Genomic DNA, 19,466 nt, shown 5'->3' with positions numbered 1-19,466 from the left:
CAAGTTCCGTTTACATGCCACACCTCCGAGTACGGAGCATCCCGCAGGCCAAATCCCGTGCGAAACGCGTCCTAAGAAAACCCTGGGAAGGGAGGGATGTTGTGTGCGCACGCGCTGAGGTTGTTGGTCCAAACCCTTGGTGGTGAGGCGGGCGAAGCCTGGTTGCCTTGGTGATAACTGTTTACGGATAACGGCTAGCACTCGGCATTCCTGCGCGGGGCGCTTGGGTCCTTGGTTTGCGTACTGATGTTTGGCACAGATGGTGACATTCGAGATTTGCACATTTGCCGAGGGTCTGGAATACGGAGGTGGAAGGCACCTCCGGTGGTGGAGGGCATGTCTTATTTCCTTTCCGTGACGCAACCGTTCCACAAAAAGATGCAAACGCGTAGTCAACTGAAGAATTCCCGCTCCTCCCCAATTTAACTCCGGGATCGTGGATCTGCCCTCCCCGCTCTCCCGAAGCTATTCGGGCCGTGTCCGGAACGCCCCGGAGGGGGCTAGAATCCGGCATCCGCCTCTTCGCCCCCATCCCGCCCGACCTGACGCAAGCGTGCTGACCCGGGAAGGGAAGAGGGAAAGCTTTCCCCGCACACAGCTCGCGGTCCCTGCACCGGGAGGAGATGCTCGGCCAGGGTCCGGTGTCCGCCTGGACGGACTGCAGCCCTTCCGCAGAGCCTCCGGCAGTGGCCAGGACCGAGGGTGGCGGAGGCGGGTGAGGCTGCGGGGCCCTGGGGGGTTAGGGAGGACGGACACCGGCCCGGTCATGATCCCCTCGTGGAGAGGGGTTGGGAGCTGGCTGCTCCAATCGACTGGCCCCCAAAGCACTGAAGAGAGAGGCGGGGAGAACCTTTGTTGTGGCCGGGATGGGAAACATGGAAGCCGCCGCGCTGTTCAAAGGAAGGGTTTCTGAGGAGGGTTTGGGGCAATGACAACGCGGTGACTGCGACAATCACCTGCGTGCATCTTTCTGCCCCGAGGGGGCGCTGGGGAACCGGCTGGAAAAGCGGCCTGGCCGCCGGACTCTACGTAAACCCGGGTGGGGGAGAGGGGAGACTGCGGGGACAAGAGTCCTTGTTCAATCGAGGGCTCCCGAGTCAATAAATCAGTTCCCCGTGTGTGACATTAGCCACCGTTATGTCAAGTGGGGATTCGTAATCGTCCATGAAACAGATGACTATGAATATTAGAAGTACTTGACGTTTTCTTCACACAGAAGTTCGTTTCTTCATAAACCTATTTTATTTTTGGCAAGTTTTTACTCTTATTTCCTGATGCTGAAGACAGTTGCTGAAGTCACTAACCTCCTCATCCTTTTCATCAGTGATTCCCTAAAACAGAGAGCGGCTGGCTGTTTGCCAAAGCAGCTCCCAGCCATGGCTTCTGCTGCAGCCATGGCCTTTTTTTTAAAAAAAAAAATATATGGTGGATTGAAGACTTCTTAAAGATAAGATGGGGCCCTGACGGGTTTGGCTCAGCGGATAGAGCGTTGGCCTGCGGACTCAGGGGTCCCAGGTTCGATTCCGGTCAAGGGCATGTACCTTGGTTGCGGGCACATCCCCAGTGGGGAGTGTGCAGGAGGCAGCTGATCGATGTTTCTGACTCTCTGTCTCTCTCCCTTCCTCTCTGTGGGAAAATCAATAAAATATATTTAAAAAGAAAAGAAAAGATGAGATGGGGTCTTGTGTTTCTTTTCTGTTCCTCTCAGTGCTTAGTGAAGTACTGGCTGGATCCTAGTATATCAGGAGATGAATGAACTCGTGTTCATTGAATAAATTGGAAGAAGGAAGGAAGAAGGAAGGAAGGGTGTTTTGTCTCAATTTGAGGAAAAAAAGAACCTATACAAAATTAGATACATTCCAAATCCAGGATTCTAGAACATCTTAATTACATACAATAAAAAACAAGATAGTCTTTTCCATAGCCAAATTACTTTATTAAAAATAAAGAGAATAAGAAAATACTATGGTTAGGACTAGAAGCCCAAACTACTTTATTAAACTCAATGTCGGAATTAGATTAGGAGGCTATAAAACTAGGCCAAACTTGCCTTAAAGTAAGTCCTGTCTAATAATATGGTAAAGAAAATATCAGATAACTCACTTTAAATAAGTCTGGAGCCATTCAGATATAACCAGAATGACAGAAGAAAATTTGCAAGACATTCTGTCTGATGGAAGCATGAAAAGTATAAAACATATGCAATACTGTCCTTTTTTCATTTAAAATACCTTCTTTAATGTTTATAAAGCTGTCAGTTATTTGTTGTTACTACCTACTAATTACATCCTTTTTTTTTTTTTTTAAACAGATCAGCTGGACATTCTTATTACCAGAATTCCAAAGGTACTGGTGAGTAGAGCACATAAATCAGATAATACCTATAAATAACATGGTTCAGAGAAGTCAGTTTTGCTATAACTCTCACACAAAGGAGGTTTAAAAATAGATTTTATTAGCCTCCTTGGTGATCTTAGTCTTTAAAATTTTTGGGAGAACAATCAGCAGGTACTTTGTCTCCCATGAAGATATCTTACATCAAGTATTTTAAAAATAGTCTTTCAAAATAGCAATGAATTTGAGAACTGTGTTTATAGCTGGTGTTGGTTGAGAAGAAGAGAGCACAGATTGAAGGAAAAATTTTAAACTGAACAAACTCAAAGAACAAAATATTTCTTAATGCTGCTGTTTTCCTCTCCCTTGGAGTGAAGGATAGAGCGACAAAGGTGTCTCACTAATTTTGGGGAGGGAGCAATTTCAATTCAATGATATATAAACCTGGATTCACTTTGCTCTTCCTTGGAAATTTTATAGTCCTAACAGTTACCTAGGAAAAACATACGTACCTGCAAGTATATAGATATAAAAATGCACAGACACACATATAAATGTATATACATAATGTGGTTTTCAAGTGGAATTGCTGATTCATATGGCCATGCTATGTTTAATATTTTGAAGAACTGCCACACTGTTTCTATAGCAGCTGCACATTTTACATTCCCACCAGCAATGCACATGGTTCCAATTTACCCACATCCTAGCTAACACTTACTTTTGTTTGGATTTTTTTTTTTTTTATGATAGGCATCCTTATGGGTATCTCACTATGGGTTTGATTTTGACTTCCCTAATGATTAGTGATAGTGAGCATTTTTTCATGTACTAATTGACAATTTGTGTGTCTTCTTTGGAGACATCCAAAATCTATCCAAGTCCTTTGCGCATTTTTCAGTTAGGTTGTTTGTTGTTGAGTTTAACTATTATTTTTATAACTATTATTTTTAAATGTTTGATTTTCTGTAACAAAATGCAACCAAGCTTTTGAGTAATTAAATTTTAGACAAGGCTATGATATGCATCTTAGAAATATTTATTAGCAGGGACACAAAAGATATACTCTTAGAGAATTAGCCCATACTTACGACTTGAGAAAGGATTTAAAATAATAAACTTGAGCCCTAGCTGGTTTGGCTCAGTGGATAGAGCATCGGCCTGCAGACCAAAGGGTCCCAGGTTTGATTTTAATCAAGGGCACATGCCCAGGGTTGCAGGTTTGATCCCCAGTAGAGGGCATGCAGGAGGCAGCCAATCAATGATTCTCATCACTGATGTTTCTCTCTCTCTCTCTCTCTCCCTCTCCCTTCCTCTCTGAAATCAATAAAAATATGTTAAAATAATAACAATAATATACTTGAAATGTTGAATTAGTATTTTATTATTACAGTTTCCAAATGATTTAAGGGTCATAACAACAATTTCCAGATGATTTTCTATTTGTTGGTAAACTAGTTAGTCTTGCAGTATGCCATATCTGGTTTGCCCAAATCTTAAAAAAATAACTCAATTTAAAGTTTAATATATAAAATTATAGTGGCCTTTGTTATCAATAACATTAAAACAAAACTGTGCTTATTTAATTCACTTTACTAAATAAAAACTTTTAACTTAAAATCTCTTCTGCCAGCTAAATTTGTAATAGTCCAAAACTGGAAACAATCCAAGTGTCCATCAACAGGTTTCTCTCTCACATCCATGTTTCTCTTTCTCTCTCTCTTCCTCTGCCTAAAAGCAATTAAAAAATTTTTAACAGCCCATGCTACTTCTCCAGAATAATCACTGACACATGTAAATACATAGACCTTAATAATTAATTTGTTGAACTGATCTTTCTCATGAAATTCACATAATAATGTCCTTGCCTACAGATGGAATCAAAGATGGACACAAAATGAACTTACACATAGCCAAGCTACAAGAGTTATGGAAAACTCCTCAAATTCAAACAATTCACATCACTAAATCAATGACAGATGTGTCCTTTCTAAAGGTATGCTAACTACCTACCAATACTTTATTTAAATACCAATAATCTTTGTATTCAGAGCTGAACTTTTTATTGAAGACCAGAGGCCCGGCATGCACCGGTGGGGTCCCTCGGCCTAGCCTGCAGGGATTAGGCTGCAGCTGGCTCTATGACATCCCCCAAGGGGTCCCAGATTGCAAGAGGGCAGTTCTCGAGTGATGCACCCTGGAATCAGGCTCCCTCCTCTCTGGTTCTGGGTGCGTCACCCGAGAACCATAGCTTGGAAGTTACCGCAGCTCAGCAGCTCCTGCAGTGAGCGTCTGTGTGCGTCATAGCTACTGGTCTGAGCGTCTGCCCCCTGGTGGTCATTGCATGTCATAGCTAGTGGTCAGACAGTTGAATGGTCTCTTAGGCTTTTATATATATACTAGAGGCCCGGTGCACAAAAATTTGTGCACTCGGGGGGGAGGGAGGGTCCCTCAGCCCGGCCTGTGCCCTCTCGCAGTCTGGGACCCCTCGGGAGATAACGACCTGCTGGCTTAGGCCTGCTCCTGGGTGGCAGAGGGCAGGCCCAATCCCTAGGTGCAGCCCCTGGTCGGGCTCAGAGCAGGGCCGATTGGGGAGTTGGGGCGCCCCCCCCCCCCGTCATGCACAGAGCAGGGTGATCTGGAGGTTGTGATGCCACCCTCAGTCATGTCAGGGTAGGGCCAATTAGGGGGTTGGGGAACTGTCCCGTCACACTCAAGGCAGGGTCGATGGGGAGGTTGCGGCGCCACCCCGTCATGCACAGAGCAGGGCCAATCAGGGGATTGGGGCACTGCCCCCTGTCACTCACAGAGCAGGGCCCATCAAGGGGGTTGGGGTGCTGCCCCCTGTCATGCACAGAGCAGGGCCCATCAGGGGGTTGGGGTGCTGCCCCCTGTCACGCACAGAGCAGGGCCGATCAGGGGGTTGGGGCGCCACCCTCTATCACCCACAGAGCAGGGCCGATCAGGGGGTTGGGGAGCCGCCACTCTCACACTCAGGGCAGGGCCGATGGGGAGGTTATGGCTCTACCCCGTCACACACAGAGCAGGGCCCGTGGGGGGGGGGGCGGTTGGGGCGCCGCACCCTGTCACACACAGAGCTGCAGGGCGATCAGGGGGTTGGGGAGCCCCCCCTATCAGGCACAGAGCAGGGCTGATCAGGGGGTTGGGGCGCCTTCCCCTGTCACAAACAGAGCAGGGCGGATAGGGAGGTTGTGGCCCCGCCCTCTGTCACACACAGAGCCGCAGGGCCATCAGGGGGTTTGGGCGCTGCCCCCTATCACACTGATCCCGGTGCTGGGAGGCCTCGCGGTTCCGCTGATCCCGGTGCTGGGAGGCATATTACCTTTTTACTATATAGGGTAGAGGCCTGGTGCATGGGTGGGGCTGGCTGGTTTGCCCTGAAGGGTATCCTGGATCAGGGTGGGGTTCCCCACTGGGGTGCCTGGCCAGCCTGGGTGAGGGGATGATGGCTGTTTGCAAGCTGGTCACACACCCTTCAGGGTGGGGGTCCCCACTGGGGTGCCTGGCCAGTCTGGGTGAGGGGCTGTGGGCTGTTTTCAGGCTGGGGGTGACTGAAGCTCCCAGCCACTCCTTTTTTTCTCTTTTTTTTTAAAATTCTGGGCCAGCTTTAGCTTTGAGTCTTGGCTCCAGCTCTTAGGCCTCCGCTGCTGAAAGTAGGTTTCTGGCCTTTGCTTACAATGTTGCGATTCTGCTGGCTGAAGCCCCGCGGACTAAAGCAGGTTTCTGGGGTTTTGTTTAGCTTCTATATTTGTTACATAGTTGCTTAGAGTTGCAGCTCAGAGGCCTACAGCGGCAGGCGGGGAACGTTGGTTTCCTCCATCACTGAAGCAAGCAAGCCTCATGTTAGTTTCAAGCTGCCTGGCTGCCAGCCGCCATCTTGGCTGGCAGTTAATTTGCATATCGCCCTGATTAGCCAATGGGAGATATATATATATACAAGCTACTTAGATAAGTGATTTTCAACCTTTTATATCTCATGACAGATACAAACTATTAAAATTCTGCAGCAAAAAATGTATTTTTTGCTGATCTGACAAAAAAAGGTACAGTTTTGATTCATTCACACCTGGCTGCTATTTTTGTGTTGGCTACTGTCACTTTTACAATTTGACAATCTAAGGGAAAAGAGGTCAGGCTCTGGCAGGGTAACTCAGTTGTTTAGAGCATTGTCCCGATATGCCAAGGTTACAGGTTTGACCCTGTTAGGGCACATACAAGAATCAACCAATGAATACATAAATAAGTGGAACGACAAATCTCTCTCTCTCTCTTTCTCTTTCTCTCTCTCTCTCTCTCATAAATAAATAAAAATTAAAAAAAAGAAAAGGGGCCAGTGCCCTCAACTAAATAGTTTTAAAAATTCTTTTGGCACACTGGTTGGAAATTGCTGACTTAGAGGGTAAGGTACTGCAGAAGACAAGGCACACCCAGCATATTGTGTAGGAATATATATATATATAAAAAATCTGTTGGGTCAACCATGAGTGAATACAAGAATTTTATTACAGACTAGAGGCCTGGTGCACAAAATTCATGCACGGAGTGGGGGTGGGGGGTCCCTCAGCCCGGCCTGCACCTTCTCCAATCCAGGACCTCTCGGAGGATGTCTGATTGCCTCTCACAATTCAGGACTGCTGGCTCCTAACTGATCGCCTGCCTGCCTGCCTGCCTGCTTGCCCCTAACCACATCTGCCTGCCTGATCGCCCCTAACTATTCCCCTGCTGGCCTGATCATCCCTAACCACCTCTGCCTCACCCCGCACCTGGGACCCAAGATTCCCTCCTCCAGCCGGTTGCAGGCACCCAGGACTTGGGCTTCCCTCCCTCTGGCCAGCCGCAGGCACCCAGGACCCAGACCGGCTTTGCTTGGGCCAGCCGCAGTCACAGGGGACCACGGGGCAGGCGGCTTGTCCCTCTCCCAGGCTGCAGTCTGGCTGGTCTCCATTCCTCTCTCACGAGCTCATTTGTGCCTGGCTGGTCCCCATTCCTCTCTCCCGTGTTGAGAGTCTGAGCCATTATGGCTTGATGGTGTGAGGGTGTGATGACCATTTGCATATTAGCTCTTTATTATTTAGGATTTCTTATCATATGACCTTCAGATTTGATGTACCTTTATGCAGGAAACTCAATGCCTCAAACACGAAGGCACTTGAGGAAAGTTCCATTCTAGAGATGGAAACCCACCTCATAAAGATTTTTCTCAAAGACTACAAAACTAGAAATAAGCAAGTAAAGAAAATGGCAGTAAACCTTTAACACAGCTATTGTCCTGTATTACCCATTAAAGATCATAGCTGGCAGGGTAGCCTTTCCAGAGCAACACAAATTAGGCTTACTAAAGATGAGTGCCAACTGGTGAAGTTTTCAGGCCAACCTTTTGAATTTCTTCTGGATTATTACCTATCCAGTTCAGTAAATCCTGTGTGTGTGTGTGTGTGTGCACGCGCATATGTAGTGGTCTTGCATTTTAGGTGTTAACTTCTAAAATCAGGAAGTACAGTGAAAATATTAGTCAAAGTTACTTATATCAGAGCCCATCAGACTATCCCTCCATCTGTCCAACTCAGTTATCCTTATGGTTCTAGAAAGGACTGTTTTTTTAGTTAAAATAAGTAGAGTAATTGGGTTGCTTTTAGATGCTACTTTATATAGAAGTGAGATGCCCACACTCACTGAGAGGTACATGGGAATTAAGACTCACTGACTGGGGGTGGTGAACACACAAACAATAAACAGATGATGCATTATAGAATTGTACACCTGAAACCTATATAATTTTATTAACCAGTGTCACCCCAATAAAGTCAATAAAAAATAAAAAAATGCACCACACACACACACATGCACACACATACACCCCCCAAAAGACTCACTGACGTAACAGCGGATTCATATTTTGCTTACTCTTCTAGGGCAGTGGCCCTCAAACCTCATTGGGCATCTGAATCACTTGAATGGAAATGGCAAGCAGAGTCACTTGTACTATTTAAATGGCCATTTCTTTCTCTCTCTCCTTGGCCAAATTAACATAGTTGAATTTGCTTAAGTAAAACGTACAGATGGTACACTCTGCTAAACATTCATCCTTTCAGATAAAAGCCTATAAATCTTGTTCTGTCTTTTAGCATCCAGACCTCACCATAGGCCAGAAGCATTATCTGTGCAGCATTGCTAAGATCTGTAATGTGAACTATCTGAGGGTGTTAATGAAGAGGCAGTACATGCATATGATCCAGCACAACTCTCACAAGCCAGGCAGGTGCACCTGCAATTAGTTTCTTACTAGTTGTCACAAGAATTGAGAGGGTCCTCTAACTGAAGTGATTTATATGACAGGTGTCCTCACTCATCACAGGAGCCACCTCAGTTCTCGTCACTCCCAGAAGCAGCATTACCCCTGTACTACATGGCGACACCAACTGGAGAGAGGGGACTCAGTGCCTTCCAACATCGCAGCCGCATCTGCACCTGAAATGATCATACAGCATTCCCTCTGGCGACCCATGAGAAACAAAGGAAGGTCTGCTTCTTATTGTTTAAAAGGAGGAAAATGTACCCCAATTTTATTTGAAGGGTAGCTAAATGATGTTAAAACTTGTGTTCCCTATTATGTTGACTTTGCTAAGTTCAGAAGCAGCTGGACAAAAAGCAAAAAAGGATGTTATCTTATGGTCTCTTTACTGAGCTGACTGTGATCTGCCACATCTTTTAGAGAACTTATTTGGTGGAATTGTCAACATTTCTTGACCAGCTAGAGATATGGAAGACTGCCCTTTTCAGTGATTCCCACTCAAATTCAAAATAATGCAAACACTTCCAAAAGGAGAAGCATATGGTCGCTTCTGCACAGGGGAATACTATCAACAAAAAGGGAAAATGAGATAAGAAGCCTAATTATTCAACCTGCAAAATAGTTAGCTTTGCATTTCAGGATTAATAAGTCACAGGAGAACTCAGGGGCTGAAAGGGTCTCTTTGGTGATGCTGGCAGCTTAATAGAGAATTTGTGTAGCCTTCCACAATCATTAGGCAGCTGTTCACTTTGCTGGTTGCAATTAAGATGCTTTTCTTTCTTATAGTTTAAAAACTGGATATGTGTCTAAAACACGATGTAAGTCGCTGAAGATTTTTAGAAAACCAGGCAGACTGTTCATGCAATCAGGTAAATGTAGAATTTGAAAAATATGCATTTTTAAAGATCTTATGTATAAAAAATCATTAAACCCAATATAGATTAAGGCTAGCCACTGAAAATTTAGAATGTGATTTGCTTGTATTGCTCCTAATAAAACTAAACATGAAATATATTTCTGTTTTCATTTAAAAGAACACACTGCTCAGAGTAGTAAGATTCAAGGTATTTCTAATTATAAATTAAGATATAATGTTACCCAGGTGGCATGGCTCAGTGGTTGAGTATCCACCTATGAACCAGGTCATGGTTTGATTCCCGGTCGGGGCACATGCCCGGGTTTAGGGCTCAGTTCCCAGTGTGGGGCGTGCAGGAGGCAGCCAATCGATTCTCTCATCTTTGATGTTTCTATCTCTCTCTCTCCCTCTTCCTTCTTCTCTGAAATCAATAAAAAAATATATTTTTAAAAAGGTATAATATCAAGGTTAGAGACTTAACGGAATTTATCCTATCAGAACTCAAATTCACAAAAACATGACTTTTTCCAAGCCATAGCATTTGTTTTATGAGGTAGTGCCATTTTCGAAAGGATAACATAGTTTGTATAGCATCAAATAGTTTACAGAAGGCTATTATCACCAATACCATTTTAACACTACTCAACAAATCAGTGGAAGCAAGTCAAGCAGGTGACAGAGCAACTCAGACAAATCTAGACTTGGGAAGGATCGGCATAAAGGATCCTTCTACAATTACGGAATAGCACAAAATGAAAAAGACAAAAGAGGAAGAAAGACCAAATGCTCCGAAGTATTCCTCAGAATTGATAAAATGGAAAGGATTGAGTGGAAGTCACGTCGTTTCCTAGTCACTACCACAATGTGACAGTGCCACTCAGCTCTGCTGTGAATACCACACTGTGCCTATCCAAGAATTGAGGGAAACCGTAGGGATCAAGGTAAGCCTGGTTCCAAAAAGAACAGCTGGAGAAAACCCCAGGCAGGGGAAAGGTCCCTGTGGTCCCCAAGAGAAGAGAGATAAGAAGGAACTTAAAATGGAGAATGCTGAAACTGTCATTTCTTTCCTGCCAATATATTTTAAAAAACAAAGGGCGCTGGCTGGAGGTAGACTAAGGCAGGGGAAGAATGGGAACATCTGTAATAGTGTTAACAAAAAAAATAAAGTCACAAAGCAAAGGAAAAATAGAACTTAGTAACAGAATTTGCTGTACAGTAACTTGGCTAGAATACAGCACTGGGTATCTTTTATTTTTTAAGGTTTTTTTTAAAAAATATATTTTATTGCTTTTTACAGAGAGGAAGGGAGAGAGATAGAGAGTTAGAAACATTGAGGAGAGAGAAACATCGATCAGCTGCCTCCTGCACACCCCCTACTGGGGGGGATGTGCCCGAAACCCAGGTACATGCCCTTGACCGGAATCGAACCTGGGACCTTTCAGTCTGCAGGCCGACGCTCTATCCACTGAGCCAAACCGGTCTCGGCTTTTTTAAGGTTTTAAAATAATAAATTTTTATTGAATTGAGAGGAAGGGAGAGGAAGAGAAAGATAGAAACATCAATGATGAGAATCATAATTGGCTACCTCCTGCAAGCTCCACACTATGGACTGAGCACGCAACCCAGGCATATACCCTGACCACAATCCAACTGTGATCTTCTGGCCGAGCAGTATTGAGTATCTGATTTTTAGAAGTAAGAGATTTGGGGGAAAGGGGAGTTCAGTTTTGAAAATGTAAGCAATCTGTTTTTGCTAAAGGTTTATTAATAACGTAGGTCATTTTGAAGGTTGTTCTTATATACAAATCTCAATTTTTAGGGTGAAATACAATTTTGTTTCCAAAATAGACATTATAAACTCTTTTTCTTTTGTCTTCAGTTTCTACAAATGATTTTGAATCATACACCAATGAAGAAATAAAGGAAGATTTTCTAAGTAAGTGTATGCAATCAATGTCAATTGAAGAACAGGGAGACCATCTGATGTTAACTTGACAATCTTGTCTTATGTATTGATAATGTGCCAAAGGTAGGGGTAGGGGTAGGGGTTGTGAACTGATACTGTTATTCACCATTAAGTCATTAAGTAATTTTGGTTTGTTCAGAAATGTTTAAACCATGTAATTGGTTTGATGTAGTTCCATGTTCCAATGATATTTGTGTAATAAAGTCCCTGCGTAAATATATGCTTTTATTTCTAGCTAGATACAATTAAAATTTTTGTCACTTAAAAACTGAATTATTTTTTCTTTAAATCTGACAACTACATTGTATAATTCTCTCTGTGTTTACAATAAGTCCTAAAACAGCAACATTAAAATATCTGACAAATATTTTCTTGATTTGGCTGAGGAAAAGTCTTGAAATATCCTAATATGGCATAGCATTTAATAGAGATAACACCCTGGATTGCAAAGATGATGCTTAATAAATATTTGCTGCTTGAATACAACTTAAAAATGGAAATGTCAGTTTGCCCTATTTTATGAAAATTGCCACACAAACACTTGGCCTCTCAAACTAGATTAAGTTGGGGGTGGTGGTACTAATGAGAGGATTCTTTACATTACATATTCATTCTAGGTTGCTTCCCTTCTAAACATTAGTGTTAAATTTTTTTTTTTTAAATATATTTTATTGATTTTTTACAGAGAGGAAGGGAGAGAGAGAGAGAGAGTTAGAAACATCGATGAGAGAGAAACATCGATCAGCTGCCTCCTGCACACACATCCCCCACTGGGGATATGCCCGCAACCCAGGTACATGCCCTTGACCGGAATCGAACCCGGGACCCTTCAGTCCGCAGGCCGACGCTCTATCCACTGAGCCAAACCGGTTTCGGCTTAAATTTTTTTTTTTATTAAAACTTGAAAAATAGGGCAATTTAAAGCAACAGTTTGAAGGATCGCTCCTGATTTAATATGTCCATATGGCATATTATTTAGAAAATGAAATCAGAGTCCAACATTATGACCCAGAATATCTAAGAAATGAGAGAGCTCTAAAAAGTCATCTCATCACTTTAATGCTTGTCCACAGTTTCATTTGGTCTCTCATTTTTATGGTTTTTAAAAATTAAAACAGATTATCAAGAAAGTATAAATGAAAGGTAACTTTATTACTGGAGAAGAGAAAAATGTATACAAGAAAGTCCAGATTCTTTTCCCTCATGCACTACTTTTATAATAAAGTTCTAAATATCAACTCTGAAGGTATTTACAATGATAAGTTTTTCTTAACATGTAACCATTTACTGTGTGGGGACATTTTTTCATAGAAATCATATACTTAAACTAAATAAATTCTTATAGTTTACAAGAAGCTTAGACGTTGTATTAACAGAAGACGATACATTTTACTGCAAAATATTATAAAAGTGATACAATTTTGTGGCTCTTAATTGTTTCATTACTTGATTTGAACAGGGGAATTAATAAGAAACAACAACAACAGAAAAAATCAAGACAGGCCTGGCTTTATGATTTTTTGTATTCGATTCGTTCTACTTTCACATCATCTCCGATTAGCTGATACACATAAGTGACAACTGTAGAAGCCTGGATATCCATCAACACAAATGAAGGAATAATGTTTCTGGAAGGAGATATAAGTAATGTCAGTGTTTTGTACTAAAAAACCACAGCACTATAAATTTAATATAATATGACAATTTAATATGACAATTTGGATTCAAGGAGAAATCTGGTTGTTACATATTAAAAAGAATAACCACCAAAAGAAGATGGCCAGAAAGGCTATATTTAAATGGTTGCATTTCTCTTTTATGAAATGTCACACATGCAATTATTAAGTTTATAAAACCCCCAAATTCCCAAATTACATACTACTCACGTTTCCAAGGCATTATATGCTCCAGTGGCAGAACCTGGGTTAATGTAGAATTTATTTTCATGCTCAAATGCTTCAAATTTGTGTGTGTGTCCTGAGATAAGAATGTCCACATCAAACTGCCTCTGCAACAGGGCTAAGCTGGCCATATCTCCCCATGGAATAACTTGATGTCCATGGATCAAACCAATTTTGAACTGCCCCACAGTCACAACTTTCTGTTCTGGATAATTCAGATTCTAAAATAAGAAATAAACATACTCATGTTTAAAAAACAACCTGCTTTTAAATATTCAGTCTCATATGGATGTTTTGCTCCACAACCAACACTTTTATTAAATATGATTTCTTCTTAGTCTCTAAGGCTGCAACTATGCACATAACTGAAATGTCTCATGCAATACCTTGTGTTTATTTTTATAGAATATAGATTCTTTTGGGCATGCTGTAGAAAATGATTATCCCATCAAATTTCTGGGTTTCCTCTCCCTAAGAATCCTAGGCATATGGCCTGTACCCCAGGCTTTAAGTTATATAGATGATGACTTAAAATAATTTAAAATACATAGTACTTAGTATGAAACAGGCACTATTCTAAATATCAACCTACCTAATGCTTACAAACAATCCTAAACCTGGTGGTCATGGCTCAGTGGTTGAGCACCGACCTATGAACCAGGAGATCACGGTTCCATTCCTGGTGGGGGCATAGGCCCAGGTTGAGGGCTACATCCCCAGTGTGGGGCATGCAAGAAGCTAGCTATCTCTCTCTCCTCCTCCCTTCCTCTCTGAAATCAATAAAAATATATTTAAGGAAAAATAATCCTAAGAGGTAGATTCTATTCTGACCCCCATTTTATGGATGAAAAAAACGGAGGCATGGAGAGGTTAAAATAACCTGCCCAAAGTCACACATTAATAAGTGGTTGAGCTACCAGGGATTGGTAGCATGGCTTCAGGGATTGTGACTTGAGCAAATTTGTAGCAAAAATTTTGAATTCTTGCTACTGAAACTGTTATTTTTTGTTAATCCTCACCCGAGGATATTTTCCCATTGATCTTTTAGAGAGAGTGGAAGAGAAAGGGAAAGACAGAAACATTGATGTGAGAGAAATACATCGATTGGTTGCCTCCTGCACGCCCCCTGACCAGGGCTGGAGCTAGGGAGGAGCCTGCAACCAAGGTACATGCCCTTGACCTGAATCAAACCCGGGACCCTTTGGTCCATGGTCAACGCTCTACTGAGCCAAACCGGCTAGGGCTAAAACTATTTTTAGTATAACACAAACAGAACCACTAATGTTTTTAACAAAGCAAACCTATATTCTAATTATTGACAAGAAGTTTGCCTCTTTCCTTCTCATCCTGTCTTTCACCTCTGTGCAAGCTCTAGTTTACCCAAACTTTCAAAAATCCACTAAAAAACAACAACACTATGGTCATTCAGTTTGATATAAAGAGTCCCATTAAAAAGCAACAATAAAGTTAAATAATTTATGAAACAGTTTATATTCCCAGAAATAAAAAAATTTTCAGACTCAGATTTTTAATTTAAAATCATACAATGTTAGTACTGGCAGGGGTTTTAAAAATCATCTATTCCAATCTATTTACACAGAAGGAAACTAAGACCAGAAAGAGGATGTAATGTGCCTAAAATCTCATTGTTAATTAATGGGCAAAGTTGGAACCCCAGAATTTCTAATGTTTTTTTTTTTCTTTTTTAAAGTCAGGTGTACTGAGGTATAATCTACATAGAGTAAAATTATCCTTCTTAGTATATAATTCAAGGTGTTTTGACAAATGCATATAGTCATGTAAGCACCGCCACAATCAAGATATAAAACAATTCTATGACTTCCTCAAAACTTCCTCCTGCCAGTACTTTATAGTTAACCCTGGTGACAGAGAGCCATGGTAGGCTCTTCAACAGATCAGTGATGTGATCTTCACTTAAAAAGGATCACTCTGCTACTTGGAGAACAAACTGTGGAGGGAGGGAGGGTAGAATGAGGAAGTTGGAATATAGGAAAGTGATATGGTCCTTGGAACACGGTAGTAGAGGTGATGGTGGTGGTAAGAAGTTCATAACAAAAACTTTATAAACTAAATGATAATACTACAAAAAATAGTGACATAACTACTTTTACTCCGTATCAATTTAGTTAGAACAAGTACTTAATATGTTTATTGAGCAATCTAAAATTCAGTGATTTTCCAACAGGAAGGAGGGGTATGTGTAGTAATTTTATATTTGGAGGGAAAAGAGACCTTAATAGTTGAGAAACTAGTCTAAAGGATAAAGCTTTATATGTGAAAATCAAGAGAAGGAAATACTGTGAAAGAAAGGGAAATACATCACCTCATCGAAGTCTCCTCTCACAATATGAACATCACCGGCCAGAGTCTTGAGATAGTCATAACTCTCTTTGGTGCAAAGGTTTCCAGTGCAGAGAATGTGCTGAATCTTTCCTGGTACCAGCAGCTTTTTGAACTTCGCTGGCAAACTGTTGCACCGGTGTGGGATGTGCAGGTCTCCTAATACCAACACCAACTTTAAAGTGTCAAGGTGAGACAAGGTGTAATGTTAAACATTATGTCAAAACAAGATACTCTCTTCCAATAACCCCCTTTTAAATTAAACTAATCAGAGATTCCAGAACACAAAGGAGCAGAAGTTATTCATACATTTCCTTAGCATAACCATTTAAACAAACACACATATCACACATGATAATGTACTCTGTTCTTAAAATCTCATGGATTGATTCCAGGAACATTAATAAAGAGAACTGTTAAAAATGAAATGATAGAGCCCTGGCCAGGTGGCTCATTTAGTTGGAGTGTCATTCAGTACACCAGGTCGTAGGTTTGATTCCCAGTCAGGACACATACCTAGGTTGCCAGTTTGATCCCAGGTTGGAGGCAACCGATCAATGTCTCTCTCACATGGATGTTTCTCTCTCACACTGATGTTTTTCCCTCCTTTCCTCCCTCTCTCCTTTACTTTCTCCAAACATATCCCAGGGTGAGGATTAAAAAAAAAAAAAAAAAGGAATGATAAAAAAATTAATTCTATAATTATGTTTACTAGCCTGACAACTATTTGGAGGAATAATAGCCAAAATTTACAATATTTGCTACTTAAAACTATTAGCTACACATTACAGAGGAATAAAAACAGCCTATGTTTCACAAAGTTTCAATAGGACAAATGTGTACTTTTCAATACAAAAGTACCTAGAGATAATAATAATCTTTATCTTCTCTTTCATTAGAAATCCTCACTGTCATATATTAATTGTCTAGATTAAAGTGCCTATGTGTCCTCAGTTTAGTTTCAAAACTTAAAATAACATTTTCACAATCTTTCATGTGCATTAGAGCATTAAAAAAAAGAGTCAGTTAAATAAGTGATGAATTTAGTAGGAAGTGGTTTAGAGTTGCAAACTTTAATATAAAAAATAAAAATCTCAATCCTGTAATATATTAATGAGTTTACATGTAAATATTATTTAACTAAGTCACTTAACAGAAGAATATATTAAAAAAGGTCATCCTATCCTATATAATAAAGGCCTAATATGCTCAGTGTCCAACGTTCATTCTGCCATTCAACCAGTCGCTATGACGTGCACTGACCACCAGGAGACAGCCGCTCCGACTGGGCAAGCAGACCTGACATGCCCTGGAGCCCTCCCGTGGTCCCTCCCCAGGCCCCGATCATGCACTGGTGGGGTCTCTTGGCCTGGCCTGCGCCCTCTTACAATCGGGACCCCTGGGGGATGTCAGAGAGCCGGTTTCCGCCCAATCCCCGCAGGCCAGGCCCAGGAACCCCACCGGTGCCTCTAGTTTAAAAATATCTGCCCTCCAAAGGACAACAATTTCATGTTGATTAATATAAGCACCTTCACTCTATGACAGCATGTTTTCCCACACAGACGTCCCATCCATAAATGTACATGCCCTTTAACTGCTTTTTAAAAAGGTATGACTATTTCTTATTATCAAAGAAAACATTAAATGTCTAAAATAAGATAAAACAAAAGTGTTGTCACCACTGACTTTGTAAACTGAAATTAATCAAAAACAAAATGTGCAAAATTAAAATTATTAAAACAAGCTTGATTCATCTTGCAACAAATATCAAAATGATTACAAAGGAAAGGAACTACTCAGGATGTAGAGTAACTGCAGTAAAATTAGAGCATTTTAAAAGAAGTTGTTAAATAAGTTTCTTTATAAAGACTAGATTCAGCTGGTATTTGCTCAAGGACTTATATTGTTTCAATCCAGATGGGTAAAACATCTGTAAAACTAAAACCACCATGAAGTTTTGACCTTCATTGGTAATGAATACAAAAGTACCTAGAGATATAACAACAATCTTCATCTTTAGAGGGAGATCCCTTCAGATATGTATTGAGGTGCATAGTTAATGTGGGACGCTGGCATTTGAAAAAAAGGTAAAGATATCCTTATTTAAAAAAAAAGAATAATCTCAAACCATAAAAGGGTATATGTCTGTAACAGGCTGAAATGTTTGGGACTGCCCTAGCTGGTTTGGCTCAGTGGATAGAGCAACTGCCTGGTGACTGAAGGGGCCGGGGTTTGATTCCAGTCCCAGTCAAGGGCACTTGCTCGGGTTGTGGGCTCGATCCCCAGTTGGGGGCAAGCGAGAGACAGCCAATCAATGATTCCCTCCCATCACTGATGTTACTATCTCTTTCTCCCTCTCCCTGCCTCTCTGAGACCAATAACAATATATATTTTTAAAATATATAGGTATATTTTAAAAAAATGTTTGGGACTAATAGTGAATGAGTTGTTCCATCTGAGTGAACTAAAAAGAACATTAGTAAGAAATGATACTTTAGCCAAAACCGGTTTGGCTCAGTGGATAGAGCGTCGGCTTGCGGACTGAGGGGTCCCAGGTTCGATTCCGGTCAAGGGCATGTACCTGGGTTGCGGGCACATCCCCAGTGGGAGATGTGCAGGAGGCAGCTGGTCGATGTTTCTCTCTCATCGATGTTTCTAGCTCTCTATCTCTCTCCCTTCCTCTCTGTAAAAAATCAATAAAATATATTTAAAAAAAAAAAAAGAAATGATACTTTATAATGATTGATAACCTAAATTCTATAATGTACTGTGGATTATGCCCATGTGCCCAGATATCAGCATTCTAAAGTTATAACTGTATGAATGACCACACAGAAATTATTTAAAATTAGTAAGGGTCCTAACTAGGACTCTGGTTTCCTGCAAGTGACAAAATTATAAGGGAAATAGTGTCACATAACAAATATCAGACTTTGAGGAATGTCCTTGCCCAAATCCCACACTTTGACAGTTCAGGTTAGACATAGATTATAGTCTTTTAAGACAGCAAAAGATCCTGGAAATGGCAGTCTTGTTAAATTCAAATAAAGAACCAACCCAATCAAAGCATAGGAATTTGGCTATATCCTATTTGATAGCCTATAAGAGGGTGAAAATCCCAGTAATCAGACACCCAACCACCATTATTAGGAGGAGCTAAGAGAAGAAACTTACTCTGTGCCCAGCCTTAGTGGAATGAAGAAGTTGATTGCAGACAGGGGGAATGAAAAAAAAGGGTGAAACATGACCAATGTTAAAAGAAAGCAACAAAAAGAAACAAACCCAAAAAAACTCATATCAAATGAATATGCAAACAATTGTTAATGATTTCTGAGTGTTATGAAAGAAAATGTTAAAAATCAGCTTTGCTCAAAATACCAAAAGAACCATTTGCTATATTTTAAACGTGACACATACGCGCATGCATACATACTTGTAAAATTTTTTGCCTTGTCAATTTTTTTCCTAATCTTATTCTCCACATGACTCTCATACCCTTTCATTTCCTGTTTACTTAGCATTTTACAAGACAATTTGGAAAATTAATCAGTCGTAGCTTTAACGAAAGCTAACCTTTTCTACATTCTTATGGCCTCACTATTCCTCAAGTATATTGATCTTAACTATGTTAAAATTCTAGTTGTAAAATTATGCTGCAGTTTGGGTCATTATTTTGTAGCTGATCTAATGTAGCACTACAAATACATTATCGAGTGATGAAGTCACCAACTAACG

General features: G+C 41.1%; 2 protein-coding genes across 3 annotated transcripts; one reads left to right on the top strand and one right to left on the bottom strand.

Annotated features, from left to right (window-relative positions):
• Nucleotides 1-113: 113 nt before the first annotated feature.
• On the top strand, nucleotides 114-11,955 carry FAM216A (family with sequence similarity 216 member A). Of its 2 annotated transcripts, none has more exons than XM_081113386.1 (7): nucleotides 114-715; nucleotides 2,312-2,346; nucleotides 4,209-4,330; nucleotides 8,481-8,610; nucleotides 8,692-8,875; nucleotides 9,434-9,516; nucleotides 11,383-11,955. In XM_081113386.1, the coding sequence occupies exons 1-7, from the start codon at nucleotides 624-626 to the stop codon at nucleotides 11,496-11,498; spliced, it is 762 nt and encodes a 253-aa protein (XP_080969512.1). In that variant the 5' UTR covers nucleotides 114-623; the 3' UTR covers nucleotides 11,499-11,955. The 2 variants fall into 2 exon arrangements, with proteins under 2 accessions (XP_080969512.1, XP_080969511.1); XM_081113385.1 differs by having other exon boundaries at nucleotides 2,312-2,352.
• A 645-nt stretch (nucleotides 11,956-12,600) lies between these two features.
• Nucleotides 12,601-18,976, bottom strand: VPS29 (VPS29 retromer complex component; the record flags this gene model as incomplete). The annotated part of the gene is given in 5 exon segments (XM_081113387.1): nucleotides 12,601-13,097; nucleotides 13,356-13,591; nucleotides 15,715-15,906; nucleotides 18,906-18,922; nucleotides 18,925-18,976. Coding segments are annotated over 5 exon segments (615 nt in total). The 3' UTR covers nucleotides 12,601-12,979.
• Between the last annotated feature and the right edge of the window lie 490 nt (nucleotides 18,977-19,466).

The sequence above is a fragment of the Myotis nattereri genome (genome assembly GCF_964212035.1).
Source record: "Myotis nattereri genome assembly, chromosome: 19".
Classification (NCBI taxonomy): Eukaryota; Metazoa; Chordata; class Mammalia; order Chiroptera; family Vespertilionidae; genus Myotis; species Myotis nattereri.
This window is presented reverse-complemented; position numbering and strand designations above follow the sequence as displayed.